Source organism: Acomys minous (assembly GCF_964271855.1).
Source record: "Acomys minous genome assembly, chromosome: 5".
Lineage (NCBI taxonomy): Eukaryota > Metazoa > Chordata > Mammalia > Rodentia > Muridae > Acomys > Acomys minous.
This window is the reverse complement of record NC_140494.1, coordinates 98,529,587-98,546,181: the sequence shown is the minus strand read 5'-3', so window position 1 is coordinate 98,546,181 and position 16,595 is coordinate 98,529,587. Positions and strand designations below refer to the sequence as shown.

At 44.4% G+C, this 16,595-nt stretch overlaps 1 protein-coding gene across 1 annotated transcript in view; it reads right to left on the bottom strand.

The window, feature by feature from the left end:
* Window positions 1–16,595, bottom strand: part of SIAE (sialic acid acetylesterase) — a 34,714-nt gene that overhangs the window by 11,364 nt on the left and 6,755 nt on the right. Inside the window, exons 3-7 of the mRNA XM_084781863.1 lie at window positions 13,393–13,568; window positions 8,651–8,789; window positions 4,817–5,075; window positions 3,439–3,548; window positions 2,765–2,898 (exon numbers count right to left, since the gene is read on the bottom strand). Of these exons, the coding sequence (XP_084637989.1) occupies window positions 2,765–2,898; window positions 3,439–3,548; window positions 4,817–5,075; window positions 8,651–8,789; window positions 13,393–13,568 (818 nt within the window). The remainder of the gene's footprint in view (window positions 1–2,764; window positions 2,899–3,438; window positions 3,549–4,816; window positions 5,076–8,650; window positions 8,790–13,392; window positions 13,569–16,595) is intronic.

The following is a 16,595-nucleotide window of genomic DNA, read 5'->3' as shown; positions in this document are numbered from 1 at the left end:
AGTCCCTCAACTGTCCAGTTTCACTGATGGCACTACTGCTCATTGGCCACGTGGGGGCACCAGCATACTCCACACCCAAATGAAATGCTTGTGGTTCTTTTCTCCCGCAAAGTGTGGTTTAATCTCCTGTGGTGCTTCTTACAAATACAGAGGCTAATGAAGACATGTAACTGCCAAACAAAAAACCCACAAAACTGGTCACATCCAAAAGATGTTAGAGATAATGGGGGAGTTTTCGATCTGTTCCTCTAAGGTCCCTTCTAAAACCCCAGCCTCCGGACCTTCCTTCTCTAGAGCTCCCAGCCACCTCTCTACCAGTAACTCTTGAGCACCCCACCAGCCCTGGTCTCTTCCCAGGGATCCAGTCCTAGATGGTGCTCTCACTGTTGCATTACTTCAAACAGCACCCATCAGCTTTCCTTAACCAGACAGCCATCCCTTCAGGTATCCTGACTGCTTGCACCAGTAATAGATACTAACATCCAACATGTTCTCACACAGAGTAACTCATGTGATGCTTAAGATAAGAAAGATGTTTGTTCAAAACCACACAGCTCAAGGGATTGGAATCCCAGACCCAGGCCCTGAGTCACGATATTACCTGTCACATTGGGTATTTCCCTTTACATTCACAGGCTTATAATATAAGTACACAGGGCAATACAACAAGCAACAAGCATGTTTTTGTTGGTGATAAAGTTAAGGCTAAAGGGCCTCTACAAACTGTCACACTTAAGAGAAAAGACCAAATGCCATGTTTCTAAGTATCTGGGGCATATTTTTATTTGAATTATATAGTCACCTTCAAACAACCAGTACACAGGCTAAGAGAGGGTGAGAGGGAGGGAGAAAGGAAGAGAGGGAGGGAGGGAAGGAGAGAGAGAAAACACTAATTCAGAAATGAATATAAATATAAAAAATAAAATAATCACTAAGTCATATTAGGTGAAAGAAAGTCAATAAAAATCCTGTCTCAAAAATAGGGCATGGTGGCTGGGGAGATGGCTCACTGGGTAAAGCTTATGCCGCAAAAGCATGAAGGCCTGAGTTCAGATCCACAGAACCCACACAGAGTCAGGCTGAGTAGCACACATCTGTGGTGCAAGCATTTCTGCAACAAGATGGGAAGCAGAGACAGAAAGGTCTCCCAGAAACTTGTGGGCCCGCTTGCCTGGGGTTCCCAGTGGCAAGCAATGAGACCCTGTCTTAAACAAGGTGGCAGGGGAGGGTTGGTGCTTATCCTGCATCTGCTATACGCACACTGTGGTTTACACATAAGCACACAGCACACATACACAATAGGCTCTTTAAGGAGGAGGATGGTTTAAAAAACGAGGCACAACAGACAGAAGGGTAATGAGAAGAAAGTATCTATAAGGGTCACAGGATGACATGTAAACCATGAAGGTTGTGCCTTCTTTTCCTAATACCTTAATTGTGTGATTTCCTATTCCAAAAAAGCCAGAACTACCATTCCACTAAAAAGTCTAGGCTTTAGATAGGTAGGTCATGAATATAATTTCGAACTTAGCCTTTGCGTTTATTCCTTTTATCTAAGGGTGAAAGTGGAATCCTTCTCACTAGCTCCCTCTAACCAAAAGCACAGCTTCCTCCCTCGACAGTGTTCTTTCATTCTGTGTTATAGGCCGTCATTTAATGAGTGCCCACCAACTACACACTAGAAATACAAGACTGACCCAAAAAAACAGAGCCACCAATACAACTTACATCTAGTCAAAATAAGAGCATTAAGAGATTTCGAAGCAATGCATTATCTGGGGAAAAAGCATCTAACCAAGATTCTGAATAGTCACAGATAATTTCCTAAGATCCAGGCAGACCTAACTAGTAAAGTAAAAGAAAGAAAGACTTTCAAACAAAAAGTTTGTATGATCCCTGAAAGAAAGAGAATATGGTAAATTCTAGAGGGTATTAAGGAATAATAGCAAGCCAAGAGGGCGGTGGGGAAGTTAGTGTGACTGGTTAGTCGGTCAGTTTGTGAGTAGGTCTAGCGATGCAGCAAAGCAAACCTCAGCCAGCTCAGCACGGAACAGTCCACATTCTTAAACACCGTTGTTAAGGGTACAAATTTATACAAATTCATTATTTTAACAAGAAACGATGATGTGGACAAAGCCTTTGCGGGTGTACCTTTTGACCCAGCAGTTTCATTCCTGGGAATTTACCTGACAGAATAATTAAGCTACAAGAAATCTGCTGCCAGGAAAATAATGTGCCACAGTTTGTAAAAGCAAAATAATGACAACCACTTAGTACCCATTTATTTATGTATGTTACAATGCATCCATACTTCAGAATACTCTGTAATCATGACAAATCATGTTGAAGAGTAATATTTATTGGCATGAAAAATGCTTACAATATAATATGAAGAGAAACAACAATTATGCATAAGCAACTCTGATCTTTTTTTTTTTTCATGAATTTTCAATAGTCTTAGCTTTATGGTGGAGGTAGTGGGATTTCTTTTTTTGTTTAGTTTTTGTTTGGGTGTTTGTTTTGACTTTTAAGTTTTTTCCAGTGAAACTAGAGTGCTTTTATAATAAGAAATGTTCACTGTTTCTTAACATTTTTGAAGATTTAATCATCTCTTCAGTAAGTTCATATGAATTAAGGGTTATATACAGCTTGGAGCTAGCACTCACTGTGAGGACAAAAGTGGGAATGCAAATTCCTGTACAGAGACTCACACTTAACTCACCCTCCACGCATCCCCATGAACTCTCTTCCTCTGAACACATACCTGGACAAATCCAAATGGGAAGAAATGCTCTGTCTGCCCCTGGGAGCCGTAGTGGAAGGTCTGGCGCCAGTCTGCAATGAGCGCAGGAAACATGCAGGCATACAGGTCCCTGTTATAATTTGCATTGGCCTCTCCTAAAAAAAAAATCACCAAAATTGGGAGAGGATTTTGGTGTGGATTTTTAAAATGTCATACAATCTTTTTCTTCCCCACTCATTCCCTGAAGTAGTGGCCTTCCATGCCCAGAGGCTGATGGTCAGAGGCATCAGCAAGGGTGATGCAAGTGGAAGCTTCAAAAGGGCCTCCGCTTCGTGCATGGCTCTCTCTAGATATTCCTGGAACTCTGCGACCGCAATGGAAATGAAATACAATAGGCTAAAGATCAGGCCACCTGAGAATGTCAGCACACTGTCCCCAGTCAATGGATATGAGAAACAGGACATCCTTGGTCCTGCAGCCACCACATAACTTAGCAGGTAACCAAGGACAAGTAAGAGTCTCTAGGTGAAACCAGCAGAAGCATCATAGATGGATGAGTGAACCACCCTGTTAACCCAGAGAAGAGAGGGCTAAATAAAATTACAAACTCACTGGGTTTTGAAGCTATTAACTCTTTGGGGGCACTTTGTTACACTGCAAAGCTGACTGACACAATGGAGAAAGAGCAAGCTCACCCTGGTACCACACCACTCCTTTCAAAGTCATGTTTTGTAGTGGATGGATCATGGCATTCCAGAGGACAGAATGGGCTACTGGTCCGGCCACAGAATCAACAGGAACAAACCTGAAATCAGCAAGATGAACAAGGTCACCAGATCACAAAACAGTCAGCCTACCCACGTTTACTCGGACAAACCTCAGATGAAAACAGCGCAGAGGCAATCCAGGCCACAGCATTTCACTTGAAAACATGGCAACAGGCTTGTCATTTTGCCTCCAGTTTCTTCTGAGGGAAAGTGCGTGTAAGTCCACAGTGGGCCATGCCAGTTTCCAGATAAGGCCATTAAAGCCAGAGGGAGGGCTGATCTACAGACAATAAATCAGCTAACTATTGCACACCAGACACTTGGACTAGCTTAAATGTGTTGCTTTGGGGAGTAATGCCGTAATTATTTTCCATATAGCTAAACCACTGTGTGCATGCTTAATCGTTTTTGCAAGATAAATTCCCAGCAATGACATTACTGAGTCAAAAAGAATTTATTTCAATTTTGGAGATGGTCCCAAAGTTCTCTGTGGAATACATATATGCACTTATCTTTGCAGTAGCTATAGATGAGAATTCCCACTTTTCCACACCATTCGTGTTTTCACTCCCACTCCTGGGAGATCTGAGGGACCTGGCTTTAAAACCCCCACTGCATGCTGGATAGGACTGTCCTTCCAATTCTACTAAAGGCCATTCTTTTTGTCCAAACTTAATGTCTCCGTCCCATCCACGCCCCCCTCCTCCTCCCAGAAGCCTTCCCAGAGCGAATGAGACAGTGTTCACAGAAGTGAGGGACATACCATTCCGTTCACCTCCATTTGAATACAGCATTGGTTTTTTTGTTTGTTTCTCTAACTAGTTCTTTCTCTCCCCCAAATTATCTTCCCATCCAGCTTTTCCCAAGTGGGCTTTCATACTTAGCTCACTAAGATATTTTTAGAGACATATGTATACATTCATTCTTCCTGGATGGCAATGTCTTTATTCTTGAGGAAAGACAGTACAATGGCTAGTAGGAGCCCAGGCATTGGAACCAGACTGGCCTACTTACTAGGCCTGTCCAGGAGCCACGTGCTGACTCTGTCTGGGACGCGGTGTCTAACTGTGGCACATTAGCAATATGCACACGTCAAGGAGGCCTTTTGAGAATGAGATGGATTAGTAGACAAGCCCCCTGCCTAGGAAGCTGGTAGCAAACTCAGCAACCACTGTTACTGACTTAAAGGACTGTAATCCCCTCTTAGCTTGTCCCTAGATGACTGCACCCCCGTGACAACACTTGTCCTGTGCATGAATAAACTCCATAGACTCAGGACAAACGTGGACACTCGGCACACACTTACCTCCTAAGAGGACGTTCAGACTCCTCACTCTCACGTTCATTCCTCACAAGCTGTCTCTCGGGCTGACGAACTCTTTCATTCCTTGTATTAGGAACTCCACAGGCTTTCAGTGATCTTTGAGACGCCCACACCTCAATGGGTGTCCCACCCCAAGTGGAGGAGACCAGCCCAATAGGATACTGCAGAGTATCGTACAGGTAACGGCCGAAGAGCCAGCACACTGCTGACATGTAAGTGAAATTTCCATGGCCCAGGTTTCCTGTGCAGAGAAATCATTACAGGGAAAGTCAGGAGAAAAGCGGAGGGAGGCAAACAGGGGCTGCTAGATAGTGTGGGCCAACCCTGAGCTCCTGCCTAGGACCCTCCCAAGTGGGGTAAGGACGCCCAGAAGAAAGTATGCCTTCCACAGCCCCCCTCAGGAGAATCATTTCCACAGGGGAAAAAAATACAGTGTTGGTGACGAGTTCTCTTGATTGTTCTTCAGCTTGGTTGGTTGTTTCAGTTGCTCAAAGTCCTTTTTCCCACAACGAGGAAATGAGGCTCTGAGCCTGGCATGAAGGCAAATGGAAAACAACTGTGTCGTCGCCTGAACATAAATAATTTACTTACATAATCAGGGGGCTAAAACTCTAGGCAGGTTTGGTGGCACCCTAGCCCCTGGATTCCTCGGAATCCAGGAATATTAGTCCTCCTCAGTAGGCAGGTGGTCCAAAACAAAACAAAACAAAACCGTAAGGTCCCTTTTCCACCCCCTCGTGTGCCTTTTCTCTTGTCGGCCTACTCATTTAAGGCAAGCAGCCAGAGAGAAGATGTAGGTTTTTCTGGATGACTTTATGACCAATTCCATAGCTAAAGAAATGGAAATATAGACACATAAGTGCTGAGAAACCCAGCAAAAAGGGAGACATGGCAGTCATTTCCAGTTTTGCTTTCACCAGGCTAATTGATTTCAACTGCTCTTATTGCTGGTCTCTGTGAGTTCCATACTAGAGGAAGCTGACAAGGGAAAGGAGGATGCAAATAGACACAGCCACAGGGCCAGTTCAAACCAGTACTTAGTAAAAACCTACTATACATGAGGCACTTGGTGAGTACTGTAAAGGACCCAAACCCAAAACGTGAGAGTGCAACGGGAGAAAATCACATCAATTTCAGATGAATTAGAATTGACTGAGCACTTACTATGTGTCCAGAACTACACAATGGCTGAGGTACAACAATGAGAGAGACATAAAGAATCCCTCCTCATAAATTCTAAAGCTTTCTGAATAAGTCAAGTGAGGACCTAAATAACATAAATGGCAAAATACAGTGTCTTAAGATATACAGGCAAGTTTTAGCTGGAGTTAACAACAAAGAGAAAATATTAAATGAAATGAAGTTCATAAAAAGCCTCACTTAGACTGACTCCCTCCTGTCTCTGCACAACCCCATCAGAGCACTTCCTGTAATAAGGAGCATTCAGCGTTTCCTCTGCGGTTCTCTGAATGAGGCGGGCAGCCCCAGATTTAGCCATCAGATAGTTGAGCTATTCGGCAAAGATTAGGAGTCGTGACCTTGTTGGAGAAGGTGTCACTGTGAGTGGACTTAGAGGCTTCAACTCTCCTCTCCTCTCCTCTCCTCTCCTCTTCTCTCTCTTCTCTCTCTTCTCTCTCTTCTCTCTCTCTCTCTCTCTCTCTCTCTCTCTCTCTCTCTCTCTCTCTCTCTCTCTCTCCTACAAATCAGGATGTAGCTCTCACCTATGTTTCCCGTACCATGCCTGCCTGCCACCACACTCCCTGCCATGATGCTAATCAACTCATTCTCTAGAGCTGTAAGCTACCCCTCCCCCCCTTCCCACCCCCCCTGACTAAATGTCGTCTTCTATAAGTTGCCTTGGTCATGGTGTCTCACAGTAATAGAACAGTACTTCTCTTTCCACATAGTTTTAGTTGCCTGAAGGCAGGGACTTCCTCTGATTCATCTCTAATGTCTAGGATGTAATCAAAGCAAATGTGTTTGCTAGTGTTAAGAGGCCATGAGTAGCCGGTTAAAGGGGCCCTACTGACTAGTAATTAGAGGAGAAAGGTAGCTAAGAAGAAAAGAGGTTAGGAGGCCAGAGGAGAGACAAGGATTTGCTTATTTGTAAATGAGGTGTGTGTGTATGTGTACGTGTGCATGTGTATGTCGAGATGTGCAAGTATGTATGTGCACATATATGGAAGCCAGAGGTCAATGTCAGGTGTCTTCCTCAGTCACCATTGACCTCATTCATCCATTCATCCATTCATTCCTTTGAGATAGCCTCTCACTACGTCTAAAACTTATCTATTCAGCTAGGCTGGCTGGTCAGTGAGCACCAGAGATCACTTTGTCTCACCAGGGATGAAATTATAGACACAGCTGCCTTTGAAATGAGTGCTCGGGTTCCGAACTCAGGTCCTCATGCTTAGAGGGCGAGCACTTCCCTAAAGAGTGACCCGTGTTTGCCAGGTGGTGGTGGTGCATGCCTTGAATCCCTTTACTCGCAGCACTCAGGAGGCAGAGGCAGGTGGATCTCGGACTTCGAGGGCAGCCTAGTCTACAGCGCAAGTTCCAGGACAGCCAGAGCTGCACAGAAGAACCCTGTCTAGAAAAAAAACAAAACAGGGTGAAGCACAATGAGGCAGTGAGAAGAATGAAAACAAACGGCACTCCACAGAGTGTAAAGCGATGGAAAGCAAGGGAGGGTGTTCACTGTACTTGGCTTTGTGTTCTTTTGTGAAAACAAAGAGCAAGGCTAAAGTCTTAGAGCAGGAACTGTGAGTCGGCCGTACTTGTTATTGTGTCCTTGGACTCGTGCAGAGCCTGCTGTAGAGGAGGCAGAGACATGAAATAAAGACTCTGTGTTGAATGCAGGAGAAAGGGGAGAGTAAGACCCAAGGGATGAAAAAAAGGCACTGCAGGAAGCTGGAACATATCTGAACTCACTCGGAAAGGACATCAGTGAGTTGTCCTCAGACACAGGCATAGGGTGGAGGGAGACCAAGGGTTACCATGACAGAGGAAGACCCTGGCCTACCTCATGCTGAGCAGCATCAGTACTGTCCTAAAGTAAATGGAAGAGGCATTTCCTGAAGACAACTGGGGAAGATTCAGGGTGTATTCTTGAGAAGAGACATGTAACTGTGATCTGTGGGGGTCAGGGAGCCATATCTGGAGCAAGAGTGAGGTCGAGGTGTGTCCAAACCCCCAAAATCTCATCTTTAGGCCAACAGGAGTAGGATTGTTCCCTCCTTGCCCCTGGACCTGCATGTCCCAGTGCATGTGGCCTTACAGACCTCACCTCTGACACATCTGAAGCTGTCACATAGCCTGGGGGCCAGTTTATAGGTTAAACATTCTTTCTCCTTATAAGGTCATGTCCAACAAGCACCTGGAACAGGTCTTCCTGATGCAAATAAGACACTCCCAGCACCTTGGCCCTGGTTAATGATGTACACTTACCCCAACAGCCTCTACCCACTCCTCAAAGGTTTAAACAGCCTTTGTCGCTGCCCCCCCCCCAATTAAACCAGCTGTCTCCTGAGAAGGCTGTTTCTCATGCAATCACTGCCAATCCAGATTCTGCATTATACCTACCCACCCCAGCTAAGCTGCACTCCCAGTCCAGCCCAGGTACACCATGAGCCTGGATACCCAGAGGGGAGAAGCAGACATGGGGAGGCAGTGATCATCCAGAATGCAATGGAAGCCCAATAGGACTTATAAGGATAGCTCTGTAATAATAAGCAGAACCAAACTGGGAGGCCACAGGTTCTACTTAAGGCACTTAACCCACTCCCTAGAGATGTGGATGCTGAGGCACTCAGGTACCTGCAGTGGGCTTGGACCATGACAGGTCAACCTCAGGGAGGTCCTCCAGCTCTTCCATCGCCTGGGTGGGGGAGACAGAGAAGATGCGCACAGACTGGTAGGCAGCGGTGTCGGACAACTCCTTCGAGGCGTTGAAGACCTAGAGGAGAAATCAGAGTCAGTTAGCCTGATTGTTCATAAACCGGCTTGCACCTTCTCAGGAAACACATCTTCCAATCCACTGAGCTCCTTCTGACACGTGGATCTATGATGCTGAGAATCAAAGAAATCAATACTGAGCTGGACTGAAATGCCTACAACCATGTGTTTCTGTCCAACAGAGGCAATAAGGTGAATCACGGTCCAGAAGACAGCTTGCAAACGATGAAACCTGTGGTCGGCCACAGCAGGTCTGTAACTGGACAGGAAGCGCTGCATAGGGATGAGGCTAAAGAGCACTGTGAGCTACCTCATTATCTTTTCTCCCCTTGGTTCTGGGGACCAGGGCCAGGGATATGCCTGGTATACCTTTAACCACTAAGCTGTACCTCTGAGCCCATAGATTGCTTTAAGGTAAAACTAAAAGACTTGTTCCTCTCTTAACTGATATCTGATAACATAAAGTGTTAAAAATCAACTTCTTTTAACAATGGTGTTTAGGGAGTGTCTGAGGAGGCAACATAAAAAGACCGTCACTTAAGTAATCTATATACCATCCAGGAAATAGATTACAAACCAACATACCTGAGAAATGTGGCAGCTAGGCTATTCTCACCTCGGACCTGACGAGTAGTCATCAAGGAAAAGGTTGGTGACTGAGGTAATCTGAACAGGGGTGTCCAGGTGAAGGCTCCCTACAATCCCACAAAACTAAAAAAAGAAACTGTCTGTCCAAAGACACCACATTTTCCCAAAGCTCCTCACAAACCCTCACAACACAGTGGTCTGGGGTTATTCTGGGCAAGACCGTGTGCGCCATGCTGTGCAACTTACTCATTAGGCCTGTTAAGCCCCATTCCACTACAGGCTTAAGGAGCACTACAATTTCCTTTCATCTTGGTTTCTTCCATTGCTATTGGGTTATTGTGTTGGGTTATTGTTTTGTTGTTGTTGTTTTCTTTCTTTTAAAAAAGAATAGATGGGCAGTATCTTGATTTGCTTTTGTATCTGTGTATATGTTTTCTCGAGTTCCCTCTATCCTTCAGAGCTGTCCAGCTTCCGGCTTCCCTACACAAAGGACCAACAAGAGCATCAAGACGCCTAGTTACCATTTGCCTCAGGGAACAGGCTCTGCAGCTGAGTCCGGCTGCTACAGCACGGCACAGGAGGCAGGGATACTTTGCACTGGCCTCCAGCCACAGAGAGTGCAGCTGCTCTGCATTTCCTCCCACCCACCACAGAGAATACAGCTGGCCTTCCAGCCCACAGAGCAAGAGATGAGAAAGGATAACGCAGCCAGTGTGCCCCACAGTATTTCATAGAAATGTGCTGCTCCTAAAATTGCCTTTGACTTGACCACTGTGCTGGCTGTAGACATCCATTGGTATAACCAGATGCAAATAAAAATGTTCTTGGGTCCCTGTGGGAGCCACAGCCTGATGTGCCTCCTGGGTGGTAGCAACTCCAGCCAGTCAAGGTCTACATACTCAGGACAGAGATTACATGTAGTCAGGAAAATTCCACTGGAAATCCTGATCTGTCTTCAGGACCTTTCCTGGCAGGTTTAATGGGAAATAGGTGGTGAAGAAAAGCAAGCTGAAGTGCTCACAGTGTGCTCTGGCAGGGAAATTATTTTTCAGCATTAAGTACCTGTAAAGCCACCGCCTTTGAAATTCAGCTCTGCACTGAGCACGAAGCATCATGTGTTGCTTCCATGGAAACCGTGGATGAAGCTGCTTTCATTCTCTCCACCCACACTAGCTTCCGCACTGCCTGGGAAAGCAGGCAGCTCATAGAAATGAGACACCAGCTTGGGAAAGCAGGATGGGGGAACATGCTACTTGCCTTTCAGCCCCATTCCTAAGTCTGCCCAAGTACTGGCAGGGCAGGAGAGTCAGGGTGGCTGGCATTCTCCTGTATTGTTACCAGCACATCGAACTGGCTCCAAAACATTAGCTGGAAGGCTTCCATCTTTTCTCACATTGGCCAGAACTGAAAAGCTGGGTGTTAACAAAAATGGGGGTGGGGGTGGGGAGAATTCCTGCTGTACCTGATGACAATTACGTCTGGAATTGGTTCCCTTTCCCAATGCCACTGCCTTTTTGATGGAAGCATTTCCTCTGGGATATTGGCAGCAAATTTAGGAATAAAGAGATTTCAGGAAGATTTTCATTTAAATGACACTTGGTTTCCCTGCTGATGAAAGGGAAGCCTTGCTCCATCTGCTGAGATCAGATTTCATCTCATCAAACACCTCAGTGTAATTATTTCCCTACCAAGTATTTAAATGAGGATGTAAATGAATACCAAGGTATTTGAAGTCATTAGCGCTGCCTGGGCTGAGGGAGAGCACCGCTGTCTCCCAAGAGACTAGACCATTCCCCATCAAAGCAGCTGCTCACCAGTGTTCATTTTGTAACCTTTATACCACATTCTTGAATTAATGAAGACACGTCAAGAATCTATTTCCCTCAGAGGATCTTAGCATGGGGTCTGCAAGGGGGAACAAAATGCGCGCGCGTGTGTGTGTGTGTGTGTGTGTGAATGGAAATGTATGTACATGCCCACACATGTGATGGTCAGACATCTAGAAGTTCAGTAATTAACAGAAGAACTTGGAGATTTTGTACCTTGTTTCACCTTCTACTGTATCAGTTCTGATGCTGAGGTAATGACTGTAAGTACGCCATCCATCACGCTTCTTAGAGCCTGCTATTGGAATGTGGCGCCCATCCCTCTCTTCTGTATATCCATGTGTAAAATAAGAAAGAGGGGAGTGCCAAGTGATTGGAAAATTTGGGCTTCTCGTCTGATATTGGCCATCATTTCCTAAGCCTCACTAGAAATATCCAAGTCTTAAGACCTACCCTGAGGTGGCAGATGAACATTTAGACTTCTCTCCATTTATAAACATCTCACTTGGTGTTATAAATAACACTCAGCTTTAAAATTCCATTTTACCCTAACAACAAGATGGGCATACAATCTGCCATTTCCTTCTTTGAATGTGAAGAGGGGTAGGATATAGTGAGAATCTTACCTCCTCAAAAAGGCACAAGGAGGGAGGAAAGGGAAAAGAGACAGCTACTGTGTGTGCTTATGTGTGCTGGGCGTCTGTACAGGGAAAGGAGCAAACGCATAAAGTGGGGGAGGGTGATGCATTCTTCCTATCAAAAAATAAGGTTCTGCAAACTGTTAAAAGCCTGGAAAATGTGGCTTTTGGTACTATCAGCACCTAAAATGCTGCCTTGCAAACTAAGTGCCTTGGAGAGAGAGAGAGAGAGAGAGAGAGAGAGAGAGAGAGAGAGAGAGAGAGAAAGAGAGAGAGAGAACTAACACATATGTTTCAGATGGAATCTCTTTACTGTCCCCCTCCATCTCAGAGCTCTCAGCCCTGACTTAATTCAGAAGATATTCAAGAGAAAATTCCAGGCAGGAAGAATGTGTTTACGCTTAGCAATCAAGATCTGATTTAGCCTGACAGAAAATGGGATGGGATCCCTTGGCATAGTCTGCTATTGAGAAAGTTACTATATAGATACAAACAGATCTGGTCCATGCCGTTCTGTGAAAACACAGGAGTCCAATTAAAACATGGAGGAAAGCACTGCTTTCTCTAACGAGTTAACAGCAACACCACTTCTGTACTAAACCATGCTTCCTATCATAATAAAACCTCATAACTGTGTCCATTCAAACATGCCAACTAGGTCCAGGCCAAGTTCAGCTTAATAGGCATTTCAATCCAAAATATTTCCGTATATTTAAGACAGGAAGTAAGAGTTCACAGAATTAGAAAGATTTATATACAAAAATTTATATTTTTGAATTAGAAAACATGATGAAATATACATGTCAATCTTTTTAAGAGCACTATTTAATAATAGGTTTTCTTGAAGGGAATAATGCAACTACAAAGAATAAAAGCTTTAAAAACAAAACAAAAAAACATTAAAGCATATAAAAGCACTCTAGTTTATGTGCATTGATGTTTTGCCTGTATGTGTGTCTTTGGATCCCCCAGAACTGGACTTACAGACAGGTGTGAGCTGACACATGGTTGCTGGGAATGAACTGAGTCCTCTGGAAGAGCAGCCAGTGCTCTTAACCACTGAGCCATCTCTCCGGCCCATTTAGTTTATACTTTTATCAAAGAGAGAATTGAAAGGAAAGCATGGCTTGGTTGTACAGATTCCTAACCTCAAACTTAAATATTTCTCAAAAACAGAAAAATTCAGTCAAGAAAGGCGAGGAAAGATAAATCAGCTAAAACAAAAATCCCATTTAGAGGACAGAGCTAGGGATAGCTTCAGGGAGAAAACTGAGTAGATAAACACAATTAGTTCCAATCAGTAACTGCCAATGTAATTAGTAGCTTACCTCTTTAGGTTGTAAATCAAATTACTTAGTATGAAAGCGCTCAGACTAGATTTTGCACATGACAAGTACTTAGTAAACAGAAACAGCCTTCCCTCCCCCCCACCCCCACCCCCCACCTCCGTTCGTTGTCCTCCTCCTTTTCTGTCTCTTCCTCCTTTCCTGTCTCCCACTCCGCATTCATTCATTATCATCAACATTAACTGTCGGCTGAGACTCTCCATTACCTGTAACATGGTCATCTGCATGTTACTCTGCCCACTGCAAAGCCAGACATCTCCAAATAACACATCATGAACTCTCAGCGTAAAATTCATTGTCCCCAAAGTCTGCTGTGCCATCACTTCAAAAGGTCCCCCGGGCCTCATAGGATCCAGTACCACCGTCCAGGTGTTGGAGGGTGCTGCAACAACAACAGACTCCAAGGGATTAAGCAACCAACCACCTAAAATGAAGTTAAACACCAACCGCACCTCATCTGTGGCTATGCTCAGGCTCTGTGACAAAGTGTACTCAATGCTATAAAGAATGGCCAAATTCCAGACAAGACAGATAGAGCTACTGAGAACAGCACCCTTTTTATCCTTAATTTGTACCAATCCTTTCTTATTTTTAACTAAGGTATTTACAAGAAAGGTTAGTTACCCAGCTATAATCCTAAATAAGGAGAGACAAAAATACACAGATTAAAATTCAAATGCAGTTAAAGTAAATAAATAGAGTAGAAATCCTCATTCCACTACCCAACAGTCAATTACCCTAATCTAATCTAACCTTTCTGATTTACACAGCACCCCAAACTAACTTGCCATTGTCCAATCAAATGTGAGCACAGGCTAAGATCATTTCTAACCTGAATCTTCCCTTCACTAAACAGGATCACCCTTGCCATCCATCACTACCTCCTCCCATGTTAATACTTGCTAACAAGCATTAACACTGCCAGTCACACTCGGTTCTCCCATCAACAAACAGAAATTAACACATCAACAAATAGAGGGGAGCATATAAATTAATCTCTGTGAAAAAGGTATTTTAACTTGCCCAACTTATTATTTCAGCGTGATATACAGGACTTGAGGTTTTAGGACTGCACTAAGCTAGGAAAGACCCTATTTTAGAAAGTCATAGCTTGCTTCCTGGACACCACAGCCCCCTCTGCCGTTCTTCTCAGTCACCAGATCACTGCTGTCAACCTCATACTCAGAGATCTAAGGAAAATGTCTTCCAAATGGCAAAAGTATGCAAAAAAAGAACCAGAAAATATGAAAAAGGTAGAGTAGTGAAATAGGAACATAGACAAGGCAGAGAAAACAGCATCTGAACATAAAAATGTCTAACATGAACACACTTAGCGGTTGCCATCAGATCAATCTAAATCCAAAGGAAAAGAGAGGGGAAGCCAGGAAGCAGAGCAGTATGAAGTTACTGCCCTAACCTATGGGCAAAAATAACTAGAAATACCACCTAGTGCCTACCCCACACTGGGCACTGGCCAAGGTTCTTTCTTGCCAAGGACAACTAAGCTGAAGCAGGAAATGTCCAGATGTACACTGGGAAATTAGTAAAAAACTGAAGCCTTAAAGGGTGCTTGGAGTGCTGGAGGAAGTGTCTACATGGTTGGTCCTCTGAAGAGCTGAGGCAGCTGAGCTTGCTGCTCTGCCTCCAGGAGGTCAGCTAAGCCTGGGACCCTGGGCTCACTATGGTATTTCTCTGACCAATAGCCACGCATCAGCATAAAAAAAGCATAATTCAACCTAAACCAGAAAAAGCACTGTTTTGGAAACAGTGGGCAGCTAGTACAGATTGTGTGGCACAGGTGTGATGTGCTCCGTATGGCTCACACTTCTGAACAGGCAGACGTTCCAATCTGTCCTAATACAGGCTTGCCAAGGTCTTTCCAGGCTTCCTGCACTGACACACCTCTCTGAAGCTCTGTCCTGCCATCAACACTGCTCATGGGTGCTGATGAGATCAACTGCCAGAAAACTTTACACAGGACTATCTCTTAGCCTTCTGGTATCATCCAGTGTAGTGAGAGCTTATTAATTAGGCGTTTTCCCTTAGCTTTTTCAACACCCATGGCTGGTGACAAAAACTCCTCTCCCCAGCACTTCCAGCAAGTGGTAATGTCTATGGTGCTTTGAATAAGATTGGTCCCTACGGACTCAAGGATCAGAATGCTTCGGGAGAGACACTAGGAGGTGTGGCCTTGTTGGAGGAATTGTGTCACTGTGGGTGGGAATTTGGGAATTTCAATGGCCCAATGAGGCCTAGTGTCTGTCTGTCTGTCTGTCTGTCTGTCTGTCTCTCTCCCTCCCTCCCTCCCTCCCTCCCTCTCTCTCTCTCTCTCTCTCTCTCTCTCTCTCTCTCTCTCTCTCTCTCTCTGTCTCTCTCTCTCTTCCTTCTGCCTACCAGTCCAGATGTAGACCTCTCAGTCTCAGCTCCTTATGCAGCACCATGTCTACCTGTGTACCATCCCATCAGGACAATGGATTATACCTCTGATCCTGTAAGCCAGTCCCAATTATATGTTTTCTTTTATAAGAGTTGCCTAGTAAAACTGCTTATGAAAATTATATAAGCCATAGTATGTTGTGACAGGCACACCTTGGGGTGGGTTCTAAAGTTACAGCCTTGTATTGTCCTTTCCCCTCCAGAACAAATAGCATCTGCGACTTGCTTTCAACCAATAGTCCTACAACAGAGGAGAGGTGAAATGTCCCTCTTGAGATTTGGTTATATTATATGGGAAAAACAAGGAAAGTCCATGGCATCTCAGTCAGAATGGCTACCACGAAGAAAACAAATGACGGGCTGGAGGGAGTTTAATTGCCAACAACCACATTGTGGCTCATAACCATTTATCATGAGATCTGGTGCTCTCTTCTGGTGTGCAGGCATACATGAGGGCAAAACACTCTATACTAGATAGATAAATAGATAGATAGATAGATAATAAAAAAGAAAAAACAAATGACAACAAAAGCTAATAAGGATGTGGTGAAGGGGAACCTTTATTTACTACCAATGGGAATATAAACTAAGCATCTATGGTCATCCTGGTCTACAGAGCAAATTCCAAGACAGCCAGAGCGACACAGAGAAACCCTGTCTCCAAAAACAAAAAAAAAACAAAACAAAAAACAAAAAAAAAGAAAAATCAGTGTATCACAGAGATATCTCTTCATCTGTGTTTATTAAAGCAGTCTTCATAATAGCCAAGGTAAGAAATCAGCCTTGATACCCATCGATAGATGAAGAAGAAAATGTAAAAACTGTGTTATGTAATACATACAATGGGCAGCCGGGTGTGGTGGCGCATGCCTGTAATCCCAGCACTCGGGAGGCAGAGGCAGGTGGATCGCTGTGAGTTCAAGGCCAGCCTGGTCTACAAAGTGAGTCCAGGACAGCCAAGGCTACACAGAGA